Raw genomic sequence first — 19739 nt, 5'->3', positions numbered from 1 at the left:
ATTACTAATTGGGTATTAATAATTATTAGGTATTAGTAATACTTATTAATTAGTAAAAATTATTAATTGCTAATGATAAGTAATAATTAATCATACTTATTAATCATAATATAATTAATAATAATAGTATTATTAATTAATAATTATTAATACATAATTATTACTAATACTAAATACATAATTATTAATTAATTATTAATTAGTTAATTAACTGTTAATAATAATTAATAATCATACTTATTAATAATACATAACTAATCATAAAGAATGATTAATAATGAATTATTATTAATACATCATTATTGATTAATGAATAATTATTACTTAATAAAGAATAATAAAGAATTATATATTTATAAATTAAACAATATAATTAAAATAATAATTTATTAAAAAAGTTAATTATACCATTTCATACAGGAATTGAACCCAGGACCCTTTCATATGTTGGCAAGAGTTCTACCACTAGACCACAGGAGCTGTGTGATGTCATAGACAGCTAGAAATAGACTTAAGATTTAACATTGACATGTAACCTGTGGCACTGTGTTGTAGAGGATAAATATATTTATAGGTTATGTTTAGTCACACCAAGCCTATGGTGTAGAGGTAAGAGGCAAGGCATTGGTATCAGAAGGTCCCGAGTTCAATCCCTGCATGTGTTTTGTACAAAATGTATTACTGTTTATTTGTGTCTGTGTCTGGTAGTCAATAAAGCATTGAATTGAATGTTTTGAAAACAATGGCGCAAGACAGCAGAGAGATGAGCAGAGCAGAGCAGAGCAGAGAGATATGAGCACGTGGACAGCAGGAAGAGGAGAGCACTGGTAAGGCGGCAAAATTGAGGAAATTTAAATCTGTAATGAGGAAGCTCGCTGATGCCGGTGAAATTTTAACGCGACCCCGGTTGTAACGCGGTCTTGGGGTTGTGGACCCCAAGGACCGCGTTATAATGGGGTTTAGCTGTATTTCTCCTATTAAGTCTGTGATACCTGCAATTCCTTTAATTGGTTCCAAGACCGCTGTCACTGAGTTTCCCATGGAGTCTGATGCCCTCACTAGGGATTCTCAGGGATCCAATTCTGAAACAAGCGCAATGCTATCTGATTTCATTACAGTAGCTAGTTCAGTTCCTGCTGGTTCTCAATCACCCACTTCAGTGACTAGCAAGATGTCCCTTGTTTCTATTGGAGAGTCCACCCCAGTTTCTTTCACGGATCATGCCACAGCCTTCAGGATAATTAAAAATGACTTTAAGTCTGGGATGCCCACTCCTTTAATATTACTGTTTCACGCTGATTCGCCCACAGTATTCAGGGTATCCACTACTGGCTTTATGTCTACTACCACGAACTCAGGGGTATCGCATTTGCAACTTTCAGTAATACCCGCTATGTCCCTTTTTTCAAAAGACCCCGTCTTGAAGATGGACTTATATCTCCCTGTCTTCCACAATACTTGGGGTACTTGCTATTGACTCTCTTGTCCCAAAACTAGGGTTACCTCTCAAGAAGGTGCATGGAGCTACCTATGTTAAGAACCCTATGTTTAAAACAGTAATATTTAGCATTGCTTCTCCCATATTATCATGCGAGACCTGGGTACCTGGGACCTCCACTCCTAAGCCAAGCTCTAGTTCTCTGTTTTCTTTCTCTGTGTTGGAGGTACCCAGCGTTAACCTCAAGACTATTATTCCTAAGGCTGATGCACCGCTTAACCGCCTGCCTGTTTTTTTGGATAAAATCTGTTTTCTCACCTTTCAAACAGACTCCTTACTCGCAGGTCTCTGTGCGGTGCCTAAAGTGCCCTTTCTGGATGGCATTTGGCCTTTCTCTAAGCGAAGACACCCTTACTGGACCTCGTCGCTTTACCTGAAGCGTCCGTCCCTGTTCTCTATGGTTCCACTATGGGTATAGACATGCTTATTATGTCCTTCGCCAAGGCCACAATTTCGGAGTTGATTCTCTCTAAAGATCACAAACCAAAGGAAGCGGATCCTTCAACTGCCAGTACCATGAGTTGCATACACACTGCTACAGACTCTCGCAAATTGCTTGGGATAGCAACCCTGCTTTGTATCAAAAGTACCGCTGCAATAGTGTGTAGTGAACCCTCCCGCCCCATTCCCTCGCTAATCTTCACCCGGAATTCCTTGGAAGCTAAAGACTCTCGCAACTTCCTCCGTGCTGATTTCACCAAAGACATTGCCTTCTCTGAAGGTCCCTCTGCCATTTTTGTCCGACAATCTGTGTCCTGTGTCCCGTACTCTTGGACTATTACTATGCACCGGACACCTGGCTACTGCCCTTCTGATGTTCCCATTCCGGAGCCCTCAGGTCCCATTGTCCATGTACCAAGAACTGCAGTGCCACCGCTGTCTTTTATGGCACTCGCCAATGTACACCTGGATTGTGGACCTAATTCTCACCGGAGACACTTCAGCAACAACTCAATGTCTCCTAGACCTATGAATGGTCCTGTCCACTCAGGCTTCTCATCCAGTGGTGGGGGTACTGTAAGGAATCCCAACAAACTATGGGCTTTCAACGCCACCTCTCGCCTAAGGAGGTTTAGGAACAATTCCATGTTCCCCAAATCTGTGATGGTTCCTGTTCGTCCGGAGGTCTCACCTGAAGGGGGGGGGTACTGTAAGGAATCCACTACTGGCTTTGACTATAGCCTTGCAGACCTATGCAGTTGCAAGCTTCCTCTGGCAATCAATGGCACATGTGCTGCTTCTCATTGCAGCTTCTGCCTGTGCTCCATCATTGGAGGAATGCTCACACACCCTCCTCCTATGATTGGATCTCCGTCCTTTATACCCTGGGCGTTGGCACTGAAACAGTGCCGAGCATAATTTCCTACCCTGGACACGTTACTGTCTCTGCCACAAGCCACCCTGGCTTGTATCCTGTTTCCTGAGGCCGCCTGCTAGTTCCATGCGGGGGCCCGTTCCTGACTTCTCTGCTGAAGCGTTGTTTCCTGAGGCCGCCTGCTAGTTCCATGCAGGGGCCCGTTCCTGACTTCTGTGCTGAAGCTTTGGTTTCCCGACGCTGCCCTGCGGTGTACTTCGGCCAGCCTGCTGTCTCCCCCTGCTGAGACCGGCGTCATGGGCCGAGGCCGCTCCTCGCAAAGAGGTCACTCCCGCGCTCACGCTCCTAAGCTGAAGCGGGGAACTCCTGACTACCTGTTGCCGAACTCCTGCTTGAATAACGACGATGCTGCATTCTCCACTCCTGACCCTGCGATGTATGACTATGAACTGCGCACTCTGGATCAGTCTGCGTGGTCTAAGGTCGGTGATTATATAACCCAACCTCAGCCCCGCGGTCCGGTCCCGGATTGTGGCGAGCACAATCGTAACAATGATCTCCTTCAAATGTCAGCATCCGAGAAGGGCCATTACTCTTTGACAAAGTGCAGTAGATGCATGAAACGCGCCAGAGTTCCTTCTCAAGATGATTTTTTCTTTTTATTGATGTCTTTGCTGTTCATTAAATTTTTCTACTGAAATCGCCACCCAGCTTCCGTTTTACTTCCTGCTTCCGGAACGCATGAGGCACTTGCTGGCACGCGGTGCACCGCCATCTTTCCCCCTATCAAGAGGGATTTTCTACCATTATACACGTCGGGCTGAGAGCACGCCAGAACCAGATGGACCGCACATATAAGGGTTGTGAGTAATATGTCTTTGACACTGTTCCTTATCTATATGGTCTAGCTCTAAGGGTTGTTGTTGGAGTTATTATTTAGATAGGGGTCAGGGTTCCTGGTTTACTTAGGTTCCCTTGACATCCCTTTTCTATGTTTTACCCACACCCCTAACAATGAGCATTATTGACCTTTTTTACAGTTTTTACTCACAATATTTACCTGGATCCTCCAACAAAGGTCCATTTGAAATGATGATTATGCTATATAGCTTTTAATTATTTCCAAGGAGAAGCAAATTATTTAACTTGGAGCACTGGCAGAGAATATTCTTCTCTATTCACTTCTATATATAAAATAATGTTTTAACTCCAAAAAAAGTTGAATTTTAAAAAAATCGTTTCATTGTTTCACATTTTATAAAACATACAGTACAGAAAGTACCGTACAACATTTCACATAATGGTTCCTTCAAGAAGGCTACAAGAATTTTAATGAATGGCTCGGGGGGTGGGGGGGGTGATAAGCGGTTGCATTACTGTTGTCTTGTTACTGTAGTAAGACTTGGGGGTGTGTAGCTGTCCACCAATTGTTCAGTATGTATTGTACTGTAGAAACTGCTCAGCCAATCATAGTGCTGGACTACATTTTCTAGAATTGTGAATAAAATAATAGAACTAAATAACCATGAGCAAAGCGATTGATTACAGGGGAACGGACCGATCTGCAGTAACTAATCACTTGTCTGTGTGCATAATGTATTGCTATTTTAAAAAAAGAATAAAATATGGCAGCTTGAACTGCAGGTCGTGTAAGTACTGTAATATGTACTCTAGTGTAATACAGGTAGTGTACTGTAATACAGGTAGTTAAAGTAATAAATGATACCGTATTTACCTTCATTATAGACTTTGCCAAACGGGTGGCGATGAGCCACGGTCAGTCCCGTAGTCTTCATTATACACGTACGTGACAGGTGACAGCGGGTCTGCTACACCTGTAGTTGACAGCTGATGAAGCTGGAAATCTTTTTGGTACATGCAAGCTTGCTGGTATCTGTACGTAAAATCAGGCTCATGCTGGAAGTTTTGTAGGTATCCTGGAGGGGACTGATAGCAAGGGTTGCCGTCACCAAGATTTCACTGACAGTCGGACCGTTATTGTAAGCTGGTGCCGGTCCAGGCGCTGTTACATTGCTGGACTGGGATTGACGAATCTTATGTTCATTAAATCTGACCTTTCTCCTTTTGAAGTCTCCATGATCAAAGATACTGGAAAAATCTGGCACCACACACTAATACCCTGCTCTAACTCCGTGTGCAGGGGTAATACGGAAAAAAAAAACAGATCGCTACTTAACTTTTTCCTTATCGCACGCTTACACACACGAGCAGCAGGTGAAAATTTGTAAAAAGTCATAATTTGCGATAAACTATTGATATATTTCACAAACTGTGGCCATGTTATCAGCTGCTGCATTAATTGCCGACCAAATTACGTATGCATATGTGTAGTCAGGTCTTTTGCAAACGTACTGCGGTGTACTCATTGTTTCTGTCCGGCGATCGATTGTGCAGTGAGAAATACTGTACAGTAAGTAATGTGAAAAAGACACAGAGCATTGAGTTTTTATTATGAAACGCCTAAATTGATAAAGTAACTTGTTCAGTACCAAGGTCAATTCATGAATATCTGCCACCTGGCGTATACGCGAAGAATTGCCACCAATTAAATCCGAACCATTCTAATTAAACAGATAAACCGCAGTTCAACCCGCAGGTGCCGGGCGGCGCAAATGCAGCATGAGCACGGGGAATGCACCATTTACTCCGCGTGGCATTCAGGACATGGAACCACCACGCCCCCGAGAAGTTTTAGAATAAAGGCTGGCACAGCAGTATATATATATATATATATATCCACTTACACGGCCCTGTCTAAGTGTTGCCCACATCAAGGGTGTCTTTACTCCTCCCCTTGGTCAGTCCCGTCCTTCTCTATTGGATCCACTGAAATCCCTGATTGGTATAGATATTGGGACCCCTTCTTCTCGGAGTACGCCCCCACAATCAATTGCGAGGCCAGAGAGATGTGTTAGATTAAAATATGAAAATTTAATAATGCAATAATTAAGCCACACTCGCATGTCAAAGTCCTAGGCCGTGACCGTGTAGTCCATGCCCGCTCCGATGCTACAATATCCCTGCTCCCACGTCCAGTACACAGCTCCGGGGCACAGCCGATTCACAATCCGGACGGACTGCTACGGTAGCCTCCCTGGAACAGAAAGCTGAGCAACGCGATTCAATAGTTTGGCTTCGTCAGGCTCAAAGATGTTGCTTGGAAATTAGTCCATAGTATAAATAGGCGCTCGTTGTCCATGGCCACAAGGTTGTAGATACAATTAGGGTGCTACTTATTCATTTGTAAGGATGAGTGGTGTAAGCTTTGCCAAGCATCCCAGCTGACATCTGTGATGTCATCATGGTATTCAAATCAGTGTTCACATAATGTCCTCAGTATTTAAAAAGAGTAATGCAATAAAACTGTGCCGTTGTAGTCCATACTGATACACATCTTTGTACCTATTAACCATATGGGATGTTCATATAGCCCCCACATATTTAGTGGCTCAATATGGTGGATGAAAAACCTTTCACCTATATTCCAAAACATTCCTCTTTTTGGAATGATTAATCCATTAACCCCTTCCCTCTGGCACACTTCCACTGTGATGTTTCCCTCAATTCTCTCTCAGATAACACTCGGATAAACTTATAACAGTTAGCAGTTATTTGTCACAAACATAAAATCATTAAACAGCTGATTTACTCATCACTTTCACAGATTAGAAAAATCTATGAGTACACATAGTGTCTTGTCTGTACTTTAACTCAGCCATTTAACTCCTTATCACATTCCACATTCAGAACCATTATTCAAACAATTATTAAAACAAATATGAATCCATTTGGGGCAAGATAAATTACTTCATGTCCTAATCCATAAGGATTTGCATATATTTGTAATGCTTTAGGAAGCCAGTAGTCTAATGAAAATCATCAGTTTTACACAAATATTTTCAGTCTTGGGCGAACAACTATTGCTACTATAAAAACAATAATAATGCGAATGGAGATCAGTTGCTTACATACGCTTATGTTTAACCCCTAACGTAATTCTGTCACGAGTCTTCATACTAGATTCATTAACAGTAATGCTGGTTCTGCCAGTTCTTTAGCTAATCCGTTCCTTACGGCCTAATGCAGTTCTATTCAAGCCATTACTGAAAATCAGAAATTCATATTAGTAGGGAGTCAGTCAATAAAATACACCCCAGTGGTAAACTCGAAACTCCACCGCACAGATTATACTAAAAAAACTGATATGATTTATATAATATATTACACCTGACGTGTTCTCTATCCTTACATGACTCCACTCCCCATATATTGAGAGGGAGATCTATGGTTAATGCACCAAACTAGTTACATACTTCAAGGTGTTACAAATTCCTCATTTGGGGACAAAAAATTCTTGCATAATCTATTCCCATTTACCACCATTTAGAAAATTCCACACAGTGGTGAATAAAGGAAAACAGGCTGATGCAGCTAGAAAGAGGGGATGTCTCTGGGAGTGAGGAACCTCTAGTGATATACTAAAATAATTGAAGGTATGGCTCCCTCAGATAAAAGCCCTAAGGGCAATGTCGATGTTGAGACCCTCTGGATTCAACGTTTTCAATTTGTAGATCCAGTACGTCTCTGTTTGACAACTTTTTCAGCCTGTCTAATCCCCTCCAGCTCTGTGGTACTACTTCTATCCCTCTATATATTAACCCCAGAGGACTCCCACCATGGACCAAACTGAAATGTCTGGACACATTGTGTGTCTGAACATTTTTCCTCATGTTGCCCAAGTGCTCCATTATGCAGACCCTCAATGGTCATGAGGAACGTTCCACATACTGGAGCCCACATGGGCATTTCAGCAAATAGACCACAAAAAAAGACAGACAGCTGATATAGTGATCAATTTTAAAATCATCCCGTTACTCGTGACTTAAAATGAACCTTCTCCATTGATGCCAGTTTACAGGCTTTACGTGATTAATTTTTTTAAAACAAATGATGGGGTTTGCTAGAAAGTTGATTTTGTCTCTGCTATTTTCTGACGTGAAGGCCAGATTAAGGTTATTGGTATTGATATATAGAAAAAAAATCCTGCAAGGCCAACTCATCACCCTTCCAAATTAAGAGGATGTCATCAATATATATCTCTTACAGAGGGCCAGGCTCGCAGCCTAGGACTACACGGTCGCGGACTAGGACTTTATGACATGCGAGTGTGGATTGTTTATTGCATTATTACATTTTCATATTTTAATCTAACACGTTTCTCTGGCCTCCCAATTGATTGTGGGGGCGCACTCCGAGACGAAGGGGTCCCAATACCTACACCCATCGGGGATTCCAGTGGATCCAATAGAAAAGGATGGGACTGACCAAGGGAGGAGTAAATACACCCCTGATGTGTGAAACACTTACACAGGGCCGTGTAAGTGGATATAATATATATATATATATATATATATATATATATCCAACGCAACGCTGATTCATTGCACGATAATAATAAGGCACTTTTATATGGGCAGTACCACTGATATTATTCAGTAATTATATTGGTTGGAAATATATGAGTCTCTCTCCTGTTCTGTTGCCATTTTGGGTTACTGAATTACCTTTATGTTTTCTGCTATGTACTATATTTATAGTTTCATGTCAATAGGTATTTTTATTATTTAGCCCTACACATTAGCTTAGTTTGCCTGGTATATTTATTTTTTCTGTGCTATGCTTATACCTCCTGTGACCGGCCGGTTGTGAATCACTATGAGTACTTGGTACCCATATTGGTTCTATTCATTGAGGTTTATGTTCATTATATAGTTCCCTTGAATTCAATTTATATTTATATATTTCTTTGAGTCCAGTTAGCCAGGGCTTCAGTCAGCTGTTTTTTTGGTTTTCCTTAATATTTTGACTCAATAAATGTATTACTATTATTATTTGCATTATTCGTCTGAGTGCTATTTGAGAGGATCCTTTTTCTTTTTCCGTGTTTACATATTATTATATTCCTCTAGCACCGCCAAGTAGACATTATTTCTGATATTTTCAGTTATTTTCTGCTTTGGTTTAGACAATGCATTCATCTTTTGGTTGCTTGATGCGGTATTCATTTATGTGTGTGATATAAATATATGAGAAAGAGGAGAGAGCGCACGCCCCATAGTGTACAACCGTACATTTATTGTTGGGAAAGGAAGGGGAGGGGGAAGAAAATCACTCACAAGGGTAAGTAAAATAATAGCAGTTTGTGAATATATCACCACCATTCTAGTCTGTCCGTGATTAGGATCCGCAGTTCCAATTAACCTCAATGGTGTGGAGGGCCAGTGGTCCGTGCAGGAACCCAGGGGAACCTCAGATAATTCACAAAAGCGTCTTACAAGTCCCAGAGAATGTCTTCTGAGCTGGATGGCCGCAATGCTGTTCCGCACTCGATCCGGCCTCTTCGTGCGCATGCGTGATGACGTAATGTCGGTGCGTGATGCGTAATGATGCTCCCTGATGCGTTTCGGTGCACACGGGCGACTTTTTCAAAGCGGAAGTCTCATTAGGGAAATTATATATATTTCCACTCCATCCGCCATCCTCCCCCCATTGGAACATACAGTAAGTGCATTGACTGTCGTGATTAACCCTTGTGCTCTTTTGTGTGTGTTAGGTGGGCAGGTTACAAGTAGCAGCCTTCCCACCACTGTATAATATCTTTGTATTTGTTCATTTGATGTTTTTATGTTCATTCCATAATTCCTTGCTCCCCTATTTTCTCTCTAAGTGCTTCCACTGCAGCAAGGGATTCTGGGAAAAGATATGCAAATGAGCACAATGTGTCACCTTTTGCCTGAAACCCATTTTTACATTGAACCCTTATAAGATAATGCTCGCTGTTAACACAGCTTTCAAATACAGCATCGGATTAAATGCAAAGCACCACAGACATGGTTTCTTTGGTTTTGCATATATCCCCATGCTGTGCTTAAAAGCTGTGTTAACAGCAAGTATTAGCGTATAAAGGTTCCATGTAAAAATGGTTTTCAGGCAAAAGGCGACACAGTGCTCATTTGCATGTCATTTCCCAGTAGCCCTTGCTGCAGTGGAAGCACTGTATGCTAGGTGATAATGGTGAAAAGCAGGGTTGCAGAACTGTCTAAGAGATGTGAAAGTTCTCACAAGTGATCTTTTAATTTTCTATATGATGGAGGTTTCTTGTTGCCTTTTTAACGGGATCATTTAAATAAAGTATTAACCGTTTGGTGCCTGTGGTATACCTTGGCAACCACAAGTATGAAACAGGTTAATGTTATTTTGATCATAGGTTTCCGTAATAAGAGACATTACAGAAGCCTATGATAGAAATATTAACCCAATGCGGTATGTAACACATTATTAACGATCGCGTTAATTCCCATATCGTGAGATTGGCCCAAATATCGCACCCAGTAAATTATTACCACATTCTTGATATATACCACATTAAAATTGCGGTAATAAGACCCGTTAGTTTATTATTTCCCCGGGTGCGATATTCATTCCACTTTAACAGAATTTGATGTATCTGAGCCGTAGTGTTTTGTTTATGCCTGCGAGACAAACCAAGCACTAACCATGCTTTACTAGCCACTAATGTGGCAAAGGGGGGTAGGTAGTGTAGTGTAATGTGTATATTATCCCCTTTGTGGTCAGCTAGTCATGGAAACCGATGACTAGTTGACCCATGGACTATAAGGGGTTAATATGTACTGTAATATACTTTAATAACTATTTTATCATCTATTCCATGTTGGTTTAGCTTATCGTGCCCATGTATATAATGGGCAGTATATTGGCCATTGTTTACATAGGAAAGACAGGGCTAACGCCAGCCTGGAGTAGGTGATAAAATATTTGTGGTATTTCTGCCGTTCATCCCGTTCCGATAAATATTGGAACTTGATGTATGACAGTTTTTACTTGAAAATGCGGTATTATGACTGTTTTGTATCAGTTCCGATGCTCTTAAAACGGGTCTGTAACAGGGGACTTATCCCTGTTCAGTAATGTGCCTTTAATCCAGCAGTGTGGTGGTTAACCTCTGGTAGTTAATTACTAAACACCACCTGCCTGATTTAGATTGTTTACAAAAACCTGTCTGTTCAGACAGGAAGTGACTCCTTAGCTCTGACTGACAGCTGACCTTTGGAGCTGACCAGTCTTGAGCTCCGCACAGCAGAGCTGATTACTAGACACAGGGAAAACTACTACACCTGAAGCTGAACCAGGAAGTGAGATTTTCCCTCCAAGAAACAGATAAGACTTTTATTCTTAAGAGACTGCTTATATCTGCTTATTTCATGTTATATGTTTTGGGGCTGCGAGAACTGCTTGACTAAGGGAGATGTGAATTATTGTATAGTGTTTCACTAGAAATACTCCCAAGTGAATAGAAGCTTTGTTCCCCCCCTGTGTTTGGATGAATTTCCTGATGAAAAGGAAAAGGCACAATAAAGCCTTATTATAATTTCACATTATAAACGAGTCCAAATGTGTACCTCTGTGAACGTCCGTCTACAGGGTCCGATAAAGGAGAAAATTTAAACAATTTACCGTAATTTTCTTTTCCTGGAACCATGGCAGTGGGCACCATTGGGTTAATCCCTTCTCACTCTAGGTAGGACAGGAAGTAGACTTTTGCAGGTAGGCCATATAAGGCCCCTCCCTCTACCTGCACACCAGTCTTACGATTCTTCCATAGCTGAAAATATATAACTGATAGGCATTAGACATACATAGGGAGGGTAACTATGTGCCCACTGCCATGGTTCAGGAAAAGAAAATTACGGTAAGTTGTTTAAATTTTCTCCTTTCCTGATCACCCTGGCAGTGGGCACCATTGGGACATACCCAAGCAGTGCAAATTTTTTAGGGAGGGATACATCAGAATAGACAACACCAGTTTAATGTCTTATCAGTTCAACCTTTATTAATACACTTTACACTTTATTTCACTACAGTTTCTAAGACTCTACGCCCAAAGCTTGCGTCAGCTGATGATTGTACCTCTAGTCTGTAGTATTTCAAAAATGTATTGAATGAGGACCAGACAGCTGCTTTGCATATTTGCCCTGGTGTAGCCTGGGCCTTGAATGCCCATGAAGTAGCCATGGCCCTTGTAGAATGGGCTTTCACGTTCAAAGGTTTATCTTGTCCTTTGCTTTCATAAGCTTTTTTGATACAAGACACAATCCACCGTGCAATTGTAGTCTTTGATGCTGCTTGTCCTTTCTTTGGTCCCTCTGGAATGACAAATAATTTGTCTGACTTTCTGATATCTCTCATCCTTTCTAGGTACACTTTAAGACATCTTACCACGTCCAATTTGTGTAGCCTTTCTTCTTTCTTATTTTTTGGTTCTGGACAAAATGACGGAATCACAATCTCTTGATTCATGTGGAACTGTGATACCACCTTTGGCAGGAATTGATGTACCGGTCTAAGAACTGCCTTGTCTTGATGTATGATTAGGAATGGTTCCTTGGCAGATAGAGCCTGTAGTTCTCCCACTCTCCTTGCCGAGGTGATTGCTATCAGAAACGCCATTTTCCATGACAACCATTTTAGGCCTATCTCCTGTATCGGTTCAAACGGAGCTGCTGTTAATACATCCAAGACTAAAGACAAGTCCCATGTAGGTATCCTGTTCTTAATTTGAGGTTTTAACCTTTTAACTGCTTGAAAGAACCTGATTATCAATCTTTCCATTGCCAGATTTCTTTCCAACAAAGCTGATAGTGCAGACACTTGTACTTTCAATGAGCTGAGACTGAGACCTTTCTCAAATCCTTTATGCAGGAACTCCACTATAGATACAATTCTTGGTGAAAGGAAATTTTCTCTCTTTTTCACACCAATCACAAAAGCAAAGCCAGATTCTATGGTATACTCTTGATGTGGAACTTTTCCTTGCTTGTAACAGGGTTTGAATTGTTTTCTCTGAACAACCCTTCAGTCTCAATGTCTCCCGCTCAATCGCCATGCCGTCAAAGCCCATTGTTTGGTATTCGGATGACATATTGGCCCTTGTTGCATCAGGCCTTTGCGATCTGGTATGTGCCATGGTGTATCCACTGCCATATTTACCAGGTGTGTAAACCAAAGCCTTCTTGGCCAGTATGGTGCTATGAATATCACCTCTGCTCTGTCTTCCCTGATTTTCCTGATTGTTTTTGGAATCAGAGGAATTGGAGGGAACAGGTATCCCAATTTGAAATCCCATTTGAGACTGAGAGCATCTGTAGCTTGTGCGCTTGGGTGAAACTGTCTGGAACAGTAGTTCCTTACTTTGCGATTCTGGTGTGTCGCCATAAGATCGATGTCTGGTTGACCCCATCACTCTACCAGTTCTTGAAATACTCCTGGATTTAATGCCCATTCTCCTGGGTGAATGATATTGCGACTTAGAAAGTCTGCTGTGACATGTTCCAGTCCTGGGATATGTATGGCTGTAATATTCGACAAGTGGCACTCTGCCCAACCGAGTATTTCTGCTGTGAGCTTCATCAGCTCTCTGCTCCTGGTTCCTCCTTGTTTGGCTATATATTTGACCACAGACCTGTTGTCTGATTCTATTTTTATACAGCCACCTCTTATTTTGTCCTGGAAAACTTCTAGGGCCTTTTGTACTGCTTTTAATTCCAGCAGATTTGATGGTAGGTGGTTTACCTGATTTCCCCAGGTTCCTTGCACCACTTCTTCTCCCATCTGAGCCCCCCAACCTGTCTTGCTTGCATCTGTTGTAATTTTTAACCAGTGTACAGGTTGTAGCGTTTTCCCTTTCTCCAGGTTTCGGGTATCTTCCCACCACTTTAACTCTTGTTTTGTCTGTGGGTGTAACAAGATTCTTTGTCTTGTGTCTTTGTGATTCCCGTTCCATTGTTGGAGAAAACTGTTTTGCAGAGGTCTCATATGTAACGCTGCCCACTTTGTGACGCTTAATGTTGAAGCGAATTTCCCCAGGAGTCTCATGCATTCTTCTGCTGAAGTCCTGGTAGCTTCTCTGAGCCTCCTCGTTCGTATGGCTATGTCTTGCCTCTTTGACTCTGGCAATCTCACTTCTCCTTTTTCTGTATCGAATTCTACCCCCAGAAATCTTAAGAGCTGAGTGGGTACCAAATGGCTCTTGTCTCTGTTTATTAACCAACCGTGATGTTCTAGGAAGGTTATTACCATTTTCTGGTCTTGTCGGAGTTTCTCCCGATCCTTTGATTTTACCAAGATGTCGTCCAGGTAAGGGTATATCTCTACCCTTTTTTTCATTTCTGCCACTAGAGGGGCTAGAACCTTTGTAAACGACCTTGGGGAAGTTGCCAGACCAAATGGTAGTGCTGTGTACTGATAATGCTCCTGATTTACTGCAAACCTTAGGAATCTTTGATACCCTTTTGCTATTGGTACATGTAAATAAGCGTCTTTTAAGTCTATCGCCACCATCCAGTCTCCTGGTTGTACCTCCTGTATAATCAGATTTAAAGACACCATCTTGAACTTTCTTATCTTCAAGAATGAATTTACCCTTCTTAGGTCTAGGATTGCTCTGTAATCCCCTGTAGGCTTCTTTACTAAAAATATTCTGGAATAAATTCCGCTTCCTCTGTCTTCTTGAGGTACCTTTTCTATTACTTCTGCTTGTAGTAATTTCCTTAAAGCCGTATTCATCTGTCTTTTCTTTTCTTTGGACTGTATCCATGTTATTACGCCCATATTTCTTTTTGGTACCTCCCTGAACTCCATACTGTATCCTTGACGAATGGTTTGTAACACCCACTCGTCCTGTATTGTTTGGGCCCATGTTGTGGAAAACTTTCTCAGCCGTCCTCCTACGGACAACTGCTGGGCCCTCTGACCTTCATGTGGATTTATTCTTTGCGAATGATCCTCTTCCTCTAGAGCCACGAAAAAGCCGGTTCTGACCACCTCTCCATGTCGTTTGCCTTGGAAAAGCCCTACCAGGCTTGTATGCCTTTGCTTCTTTATATTGATTTCTATTCATCTGTTGGAGACTGAATCTCCTGGCTCTGTATTCCTGCGGTAGAAAAGTGCTCTTTCCACCTGATGCCTTTGTTATTATTGCATCTTGTTTGCTGCCGAATAGGAATTCACCTTCAAATGGTAATGTACACAAGGTGTTCTTTGATGCTGTGTCAGCCATCCACTGCCTGAGCCATAAAGCCCTTCTTGCTGATACCGCCAGTGCCATAGACTTGGCCGCTAATTTTACTGCATCCAATGAGGCTTCTGCTATGTAATCAGTTGCCCATTTCACCTCTGACAATGCCTTAAGAATAGCACTTCTTTTTACACCTTTGTCTATTGCCTCTTCAATGTTGGCAATCCACACTCGCATAGCCCTAGCAGTTGATGTAGTTGCTATGGCTGGTTTGTAGGCTGTTCCTGCCGTAACATATGCTTTTTTAATGCATAATCCATCCTTTTATCCATAGCGTCCCTTAATGACGCTGCTTCCTCTATGGGGATTGTGGTCTTTTTTACTATTCTGGAAATAGCAGTATCCACCTTTGGGCTAACCTCCCAATTTTTCACCTCTTCTTGTGGGAATGGATACATCTTCCCCAATCTTTTAGGCGCAAATATTTTGGCATCTGGTCGGGCCAATTCCACCTGAATAAGATCTTTAATTACTTGGTGAATAGGAAAAACTCTACCCTTTCTTTGTCATGCCCCAAAAAGCTTATCTTTCTTATGGGTTAACTCATCAGTGTCTTCAAGTTCCAATGCTTGCCTCATGGCTTTAATAAGTGGATCCACAACTTCTACATCAAATTCAGATTCTTCCTCCTGAACCTCTTGCTCTGATGAATCCATTTCTCCCTCTGATACTTGAAAACAATCAATCTCAGACTCATCTGACGAAAAACCTTTCCCCCTATCCAGACTGGTTTGGGATCTAGATCTTTTTTGCGTAGGGTTAACAGCTTGCTGGACTGCTTCATCCACACTCTGTTTAACTGCCTCCTTCATCAACACAAGGAAAGTGCTCATCTGTTCACTGGTATCACCTGCTGCTGTTTTAATACAATCTTTGCATAATTTCTTTCCTATAAGAGCTGGTTTCTCACAAGCTGAACACCACTTCGTTTTTTTTAGCAACCTTTCTGCTGCTTCCTCTATTTTTATGTTGCAGGGATTCCCCAGTCCCTTTAGAAGATTCTGCTTCTGGGAGGTTAACCAACGCACTAAATTATAAAAACAAAATAAATGCTAAACATACACCCTAATGTATATATATACCATCTCTCTTTTCCCCTGTAGAACTAAACTAAGGACTCACCTAGTCTTGGGAACTGATGTTTTGGGTGTTTCCATTTTTGCATCCATATCCAGCACTTGGCTTCTCCCTGCTGAGCGTTCCATGCTGCAGCTTCACTCACACACACCGTGTGGCCGTCGCTTCCCTGACGTCATCAAGTGCTCGTGCTCGTGCACGGCTCGCGTGTCTGTGCACGCATTTGCCGGCGTGCCGTGACGCGCGCGCTCCCGAGCGGCCGCGTGCACTGTACCCTTCTCCGCAGTATTACAGATACACATGCGGTCCTCTGAACCTCCTCGGTTCACAGCGGATTACTGGGGTAGTTACCGCCGCGTTGCTACGCTGTTGCGGTTCAAAGAGCCTGCTCTGCTCGCAGCCATTGCTGCTCCCCCTTCCGCGTGTGGCGGGCTGCCGGGTACTTTACCGCAGCGTCCATGCGCTTATGCGGTGAGTCTGGGCCTCCATGGCTCCCAGCTGCAGCTGCTGTGCGCCTACGATCGGTCCTGGGCTTTGCACTTAAGCTTCCCCTCGCGGCTGCAGCTGTTTCCCCCCCCCCCAACAGGGGCACCCCCGACTCTAAGGGGTCTCCGTCTTGCCCCCCGTAGGGCGCACCGCGGAGCTTCAGGGCAGAGAGGGTGAGACCCTGGCTATCTGCACAAGGTGCAGTAGGTGAGCCCTGTTAAAAAATAACAAATCCTACACCTAGCTGTGAGGACAGGAAAAAGACTGGTGTGCAGGTAGAGGGAGGGGCCTTATATGGCCTACCTGCAAAAGTCTACTTCCTGTCCTACCTAGAGTGAGAAGGGATTAACCCAATGGTGCCCACTGCCAGGGTGATCAGGAAAAAGAGCTTTATTTTTGGCACTGCAACGCTGATTCATTGCACGATAATAATAAGGCACTTTTATATGCGCACTAATACGGCATTTTTGGTTACTGCAGTTTGGTGTATCCGGCCCTTTGACGCAAGTCAGGTTTAGTGATATTAAGTTCTTGTTGACCTGTAATGGTGTATGCAAATCTATCAATATTTGCAATTTAACATCAGTAACAAGACAATAGAGATGTAAAAACCACACAACACACATATTCCTGATTACCTAGTGCTGGCGCGTTACTTTTCCACAGCTTATCCCCACTTGATACCAAGTGCTTTCCCATATTCGTCTCCATACCAGACCAGGATCTCTGTGTGTGGGGGGAGGTCTGTGCAGGTTCTGTAGTAGATTTCCCTGTGGTCCTGCAACGTCACAAGGTTCTGTTCTTCCTCGTTTCTCACACAATTAAAGAAACCTAAAATTGGGACAGTAACTGGTTATAGGTGTTGCATTTGTTCCATCTGTAATAGCCTCTGCAATGGAGACACATTCTGTCATCCACCTCAGTCTCAAAGTAATGTTATTATTTTATAAAGGAAGAGCTGAAAAAAGATACAAGTTCTTAATAATGTGGCTTGTCTTTTCTTTCTTCTCTACAGTTTTTGAGGTGGACAGAAATTTATGAAACAAATGGCTCACTTGTATGTACCCAAAGTTTGAAAGGAATGGGAGCCACAGGCCACACCAGTGACTACTTTCTTATTACAAAAAAAAAAAAACACACCTGTAATTAAAAAGTCCCAGACGAGATGACATGGGTGCCACAAAAGGTGTGTTTCCTTCTGGTGGAACTAAACAGAAACAGAAAGTGGGGTTGCTGAAACAAGGTGACCTCTTTTTAAGCTATGGGAAACCAGGAAATTATAGGTGTTGCAGTTGTTCCATTTGTAATAGCCTTTGCACTGGAGATACATTCTGTCATCCACATACAGGTGCTGATATAAAATCCGACACAGGATAACATGCAGAACCACACATGTAGTTTACTTCATTAAGTGCCCCTGTGGCCTGTTATATATCGGAAAGACAACTAGAATGCTCAAGCAACGATTTATTGAACACAAAAGTGTAATCAAGAAAGGTACTGATCCGACCATCTCGGTTCAAAACTGTTTCCAACACAAGCATTCTATAGCAGCCATGAGAGTAATGGGCATAGAAATAGTTCCCCCCGGGAAGGAGTGCCCTACATAGGGACACTGCATTATTAAGACCTGAAGCTTACTGGATATTCCATCTGCGTACTAGTAATGGAGGTGGACTTAACAAGCAGCTTAATCTGAAGTGCTTTCTTGACAGGCGTTAATTTTTATTTTTCAGTAGTGGATCGGCGCTTTGACACCTCCGTCCTTTTCATCTTTTCATATTAACTGGAAGTCTTAAATATGGATCCAGAACTACTTAAGCTGTTTGCTGGTTCCATTTCAGTGTTTCTACCCTTTGTTAGTCTTTTATGTTAGTCTGTTTATGTTGTTAATCTGGAATTCTGTCTTTTACAGTTTCTGTTCACTTTAGTGTAGTTTATTAGAGATTTTTGTCTTGTTTGTATAATAATGTCACCTTATTGGGTTTTTAATGGTATTTTTCCTGCCACTTTGGGGTTGTACACAGGGACACTGTAAATGGGATTGCATCTTTATTTCCATGATGTGAGGTAAAGCCTTTATGCCTTTATGACTGTTACCATCAGCCATTGTTAGGCGTCCAGTTGCCATGACAGCGAAGGAGGGGCATGCTGTGTCTCCCTGGCTGGCCATGCACAGTCTGTGGGTGCTGCGCATGTGCTGTGTGTCCCCTGCTTGCTAGCACGCATGAGCAGTAGGCCGCTTGATGCCTGTGTATTCGGTGCATGCGCGGCAGCTCCCTAACGTGCCTGTGTGCTGTGCGCATGCGCGCTCATGGTCGGTCTATGCCGGCACACGCGGTGTTCTACTGGGTGATTTGCTCACTCTGCGCATGCACAGACCCCCGTGTCGGAGCTGCATGTCATGGGAGATGCAGCATTGGTGCCGTGAGACACCTGTAGCTAGGTAACAGGTGAGTGCATGGGGTATATATACTTCACTTGGTTGCCTGATATTTAGCCCTCACCTTTACAAAGACTTTTTATGCAGTCGAAATGTTGGAATTGGATTTGCTAATAAATCATCTTTTTGCAAGACCGTGTGCCTGGTTGCTTTCCTCCTGCTCGTGATTCCTCTGGGGTAGTAAAGGATCTCACCCATCTCCACGAGCACCAGCAAATTGCCTTTATTGCTGCCATTATCGTGTGCCTGTAACCCTCTCTGCATTCACTTGTATGTACCCACAGTTTGAAAGGGATGGGAGCCACAGGCCACACCAGTGACTACTTTACTACTTTAAAAAAAACACTGTTTTAATTTAAAAAGTCCCTGACACGATGACACAAGTGACACAAAAGGTGAGTTATCTTCCGGTGGAACTAAACAGACACAGAAAGTGGGGTTGATGTTACAAGGTGATGTAGCAGGAATGTGTTCCGTTAGCAACATGAGCGTATAACAGGCCCTGGACTGATTTGGAAACTGGACTATAGAAAAAGCCTTTAGCCACAGTCTAAGGGCTCGTCCAGGGTGGGTAGAGGCACGCCGGCGCTCCAGCGCTGCACCCTGCTCGGCCATGCTTTTCCTGGCCGGCTAGGTGCATGCGCGTCTGGGGGCGCGGCCTCTACGTCACGGAGCTGGTTCGCTCTCATTGGGCGAACCGCTCACGTGACGCGCTTGCGAGCGGCGTGCATTGTCGCAACGTGTC

The 19739-nt window shown here is 42.7% G+C and overlaps 1 protein-coding gene across 10 annotated transcripts in view; it reads right to left on the bottom strand.

Annotated features, from left to right (window-relative positions):
* Positions 1-19739, bottom strand: part of LOC142466878 (uncharacterized) — a 67028-nt gene that overhangs the window by 33419 nt on the left and 13870 nt on the right. For 7 of the 10 annotated variants that reach the window (XR_012788261.1, XR_012788260.1, XR_012788262.1 and 4 more), the window contains exon 2: positions 17190-17382. The exons of 1 other annotated variant lie outside the window; for it this stretch is intronic. Coding sequence is in view for 5 of the 9 variants with exons in the window: in XM_075572442.1 (XP_075428557.1) it covers positions 17190-17262 (73 nt within the window). In the remaining 4 variants the exon portion in view is untranslated. Of the gene's footprint in view, positions 1-4548; positions 4761-11369; positions 11529-17189; positions 17383-19739 lie in introns of those variants that run through there. 2 more of the 10 variants (XM_075572443.1, XM_075572444.1) reach the window with 2 other exon arrangements.

Source organism: Ascaphus truei, chromosome 15, assembly GCF_040206685.1.
Source record: "Ascaphus truei isolate aAscTru1 chromosome 15, aAscTru1.hap1, whole genome shotgun sequence".
In the NCBI taxonomy this organism is placed as follows: domain Eukaryota; kingdom Metazoa; phylum Chordata; class Amphibia; order Anura; family Ascaphidae; genus Ascaphus; species Ascaphus truei.
The sequence above is the reverse complement of the archived record's forward strand: the minus strand, read 5'-3'. Positions and strand labels throughout refer to the sequence as shown.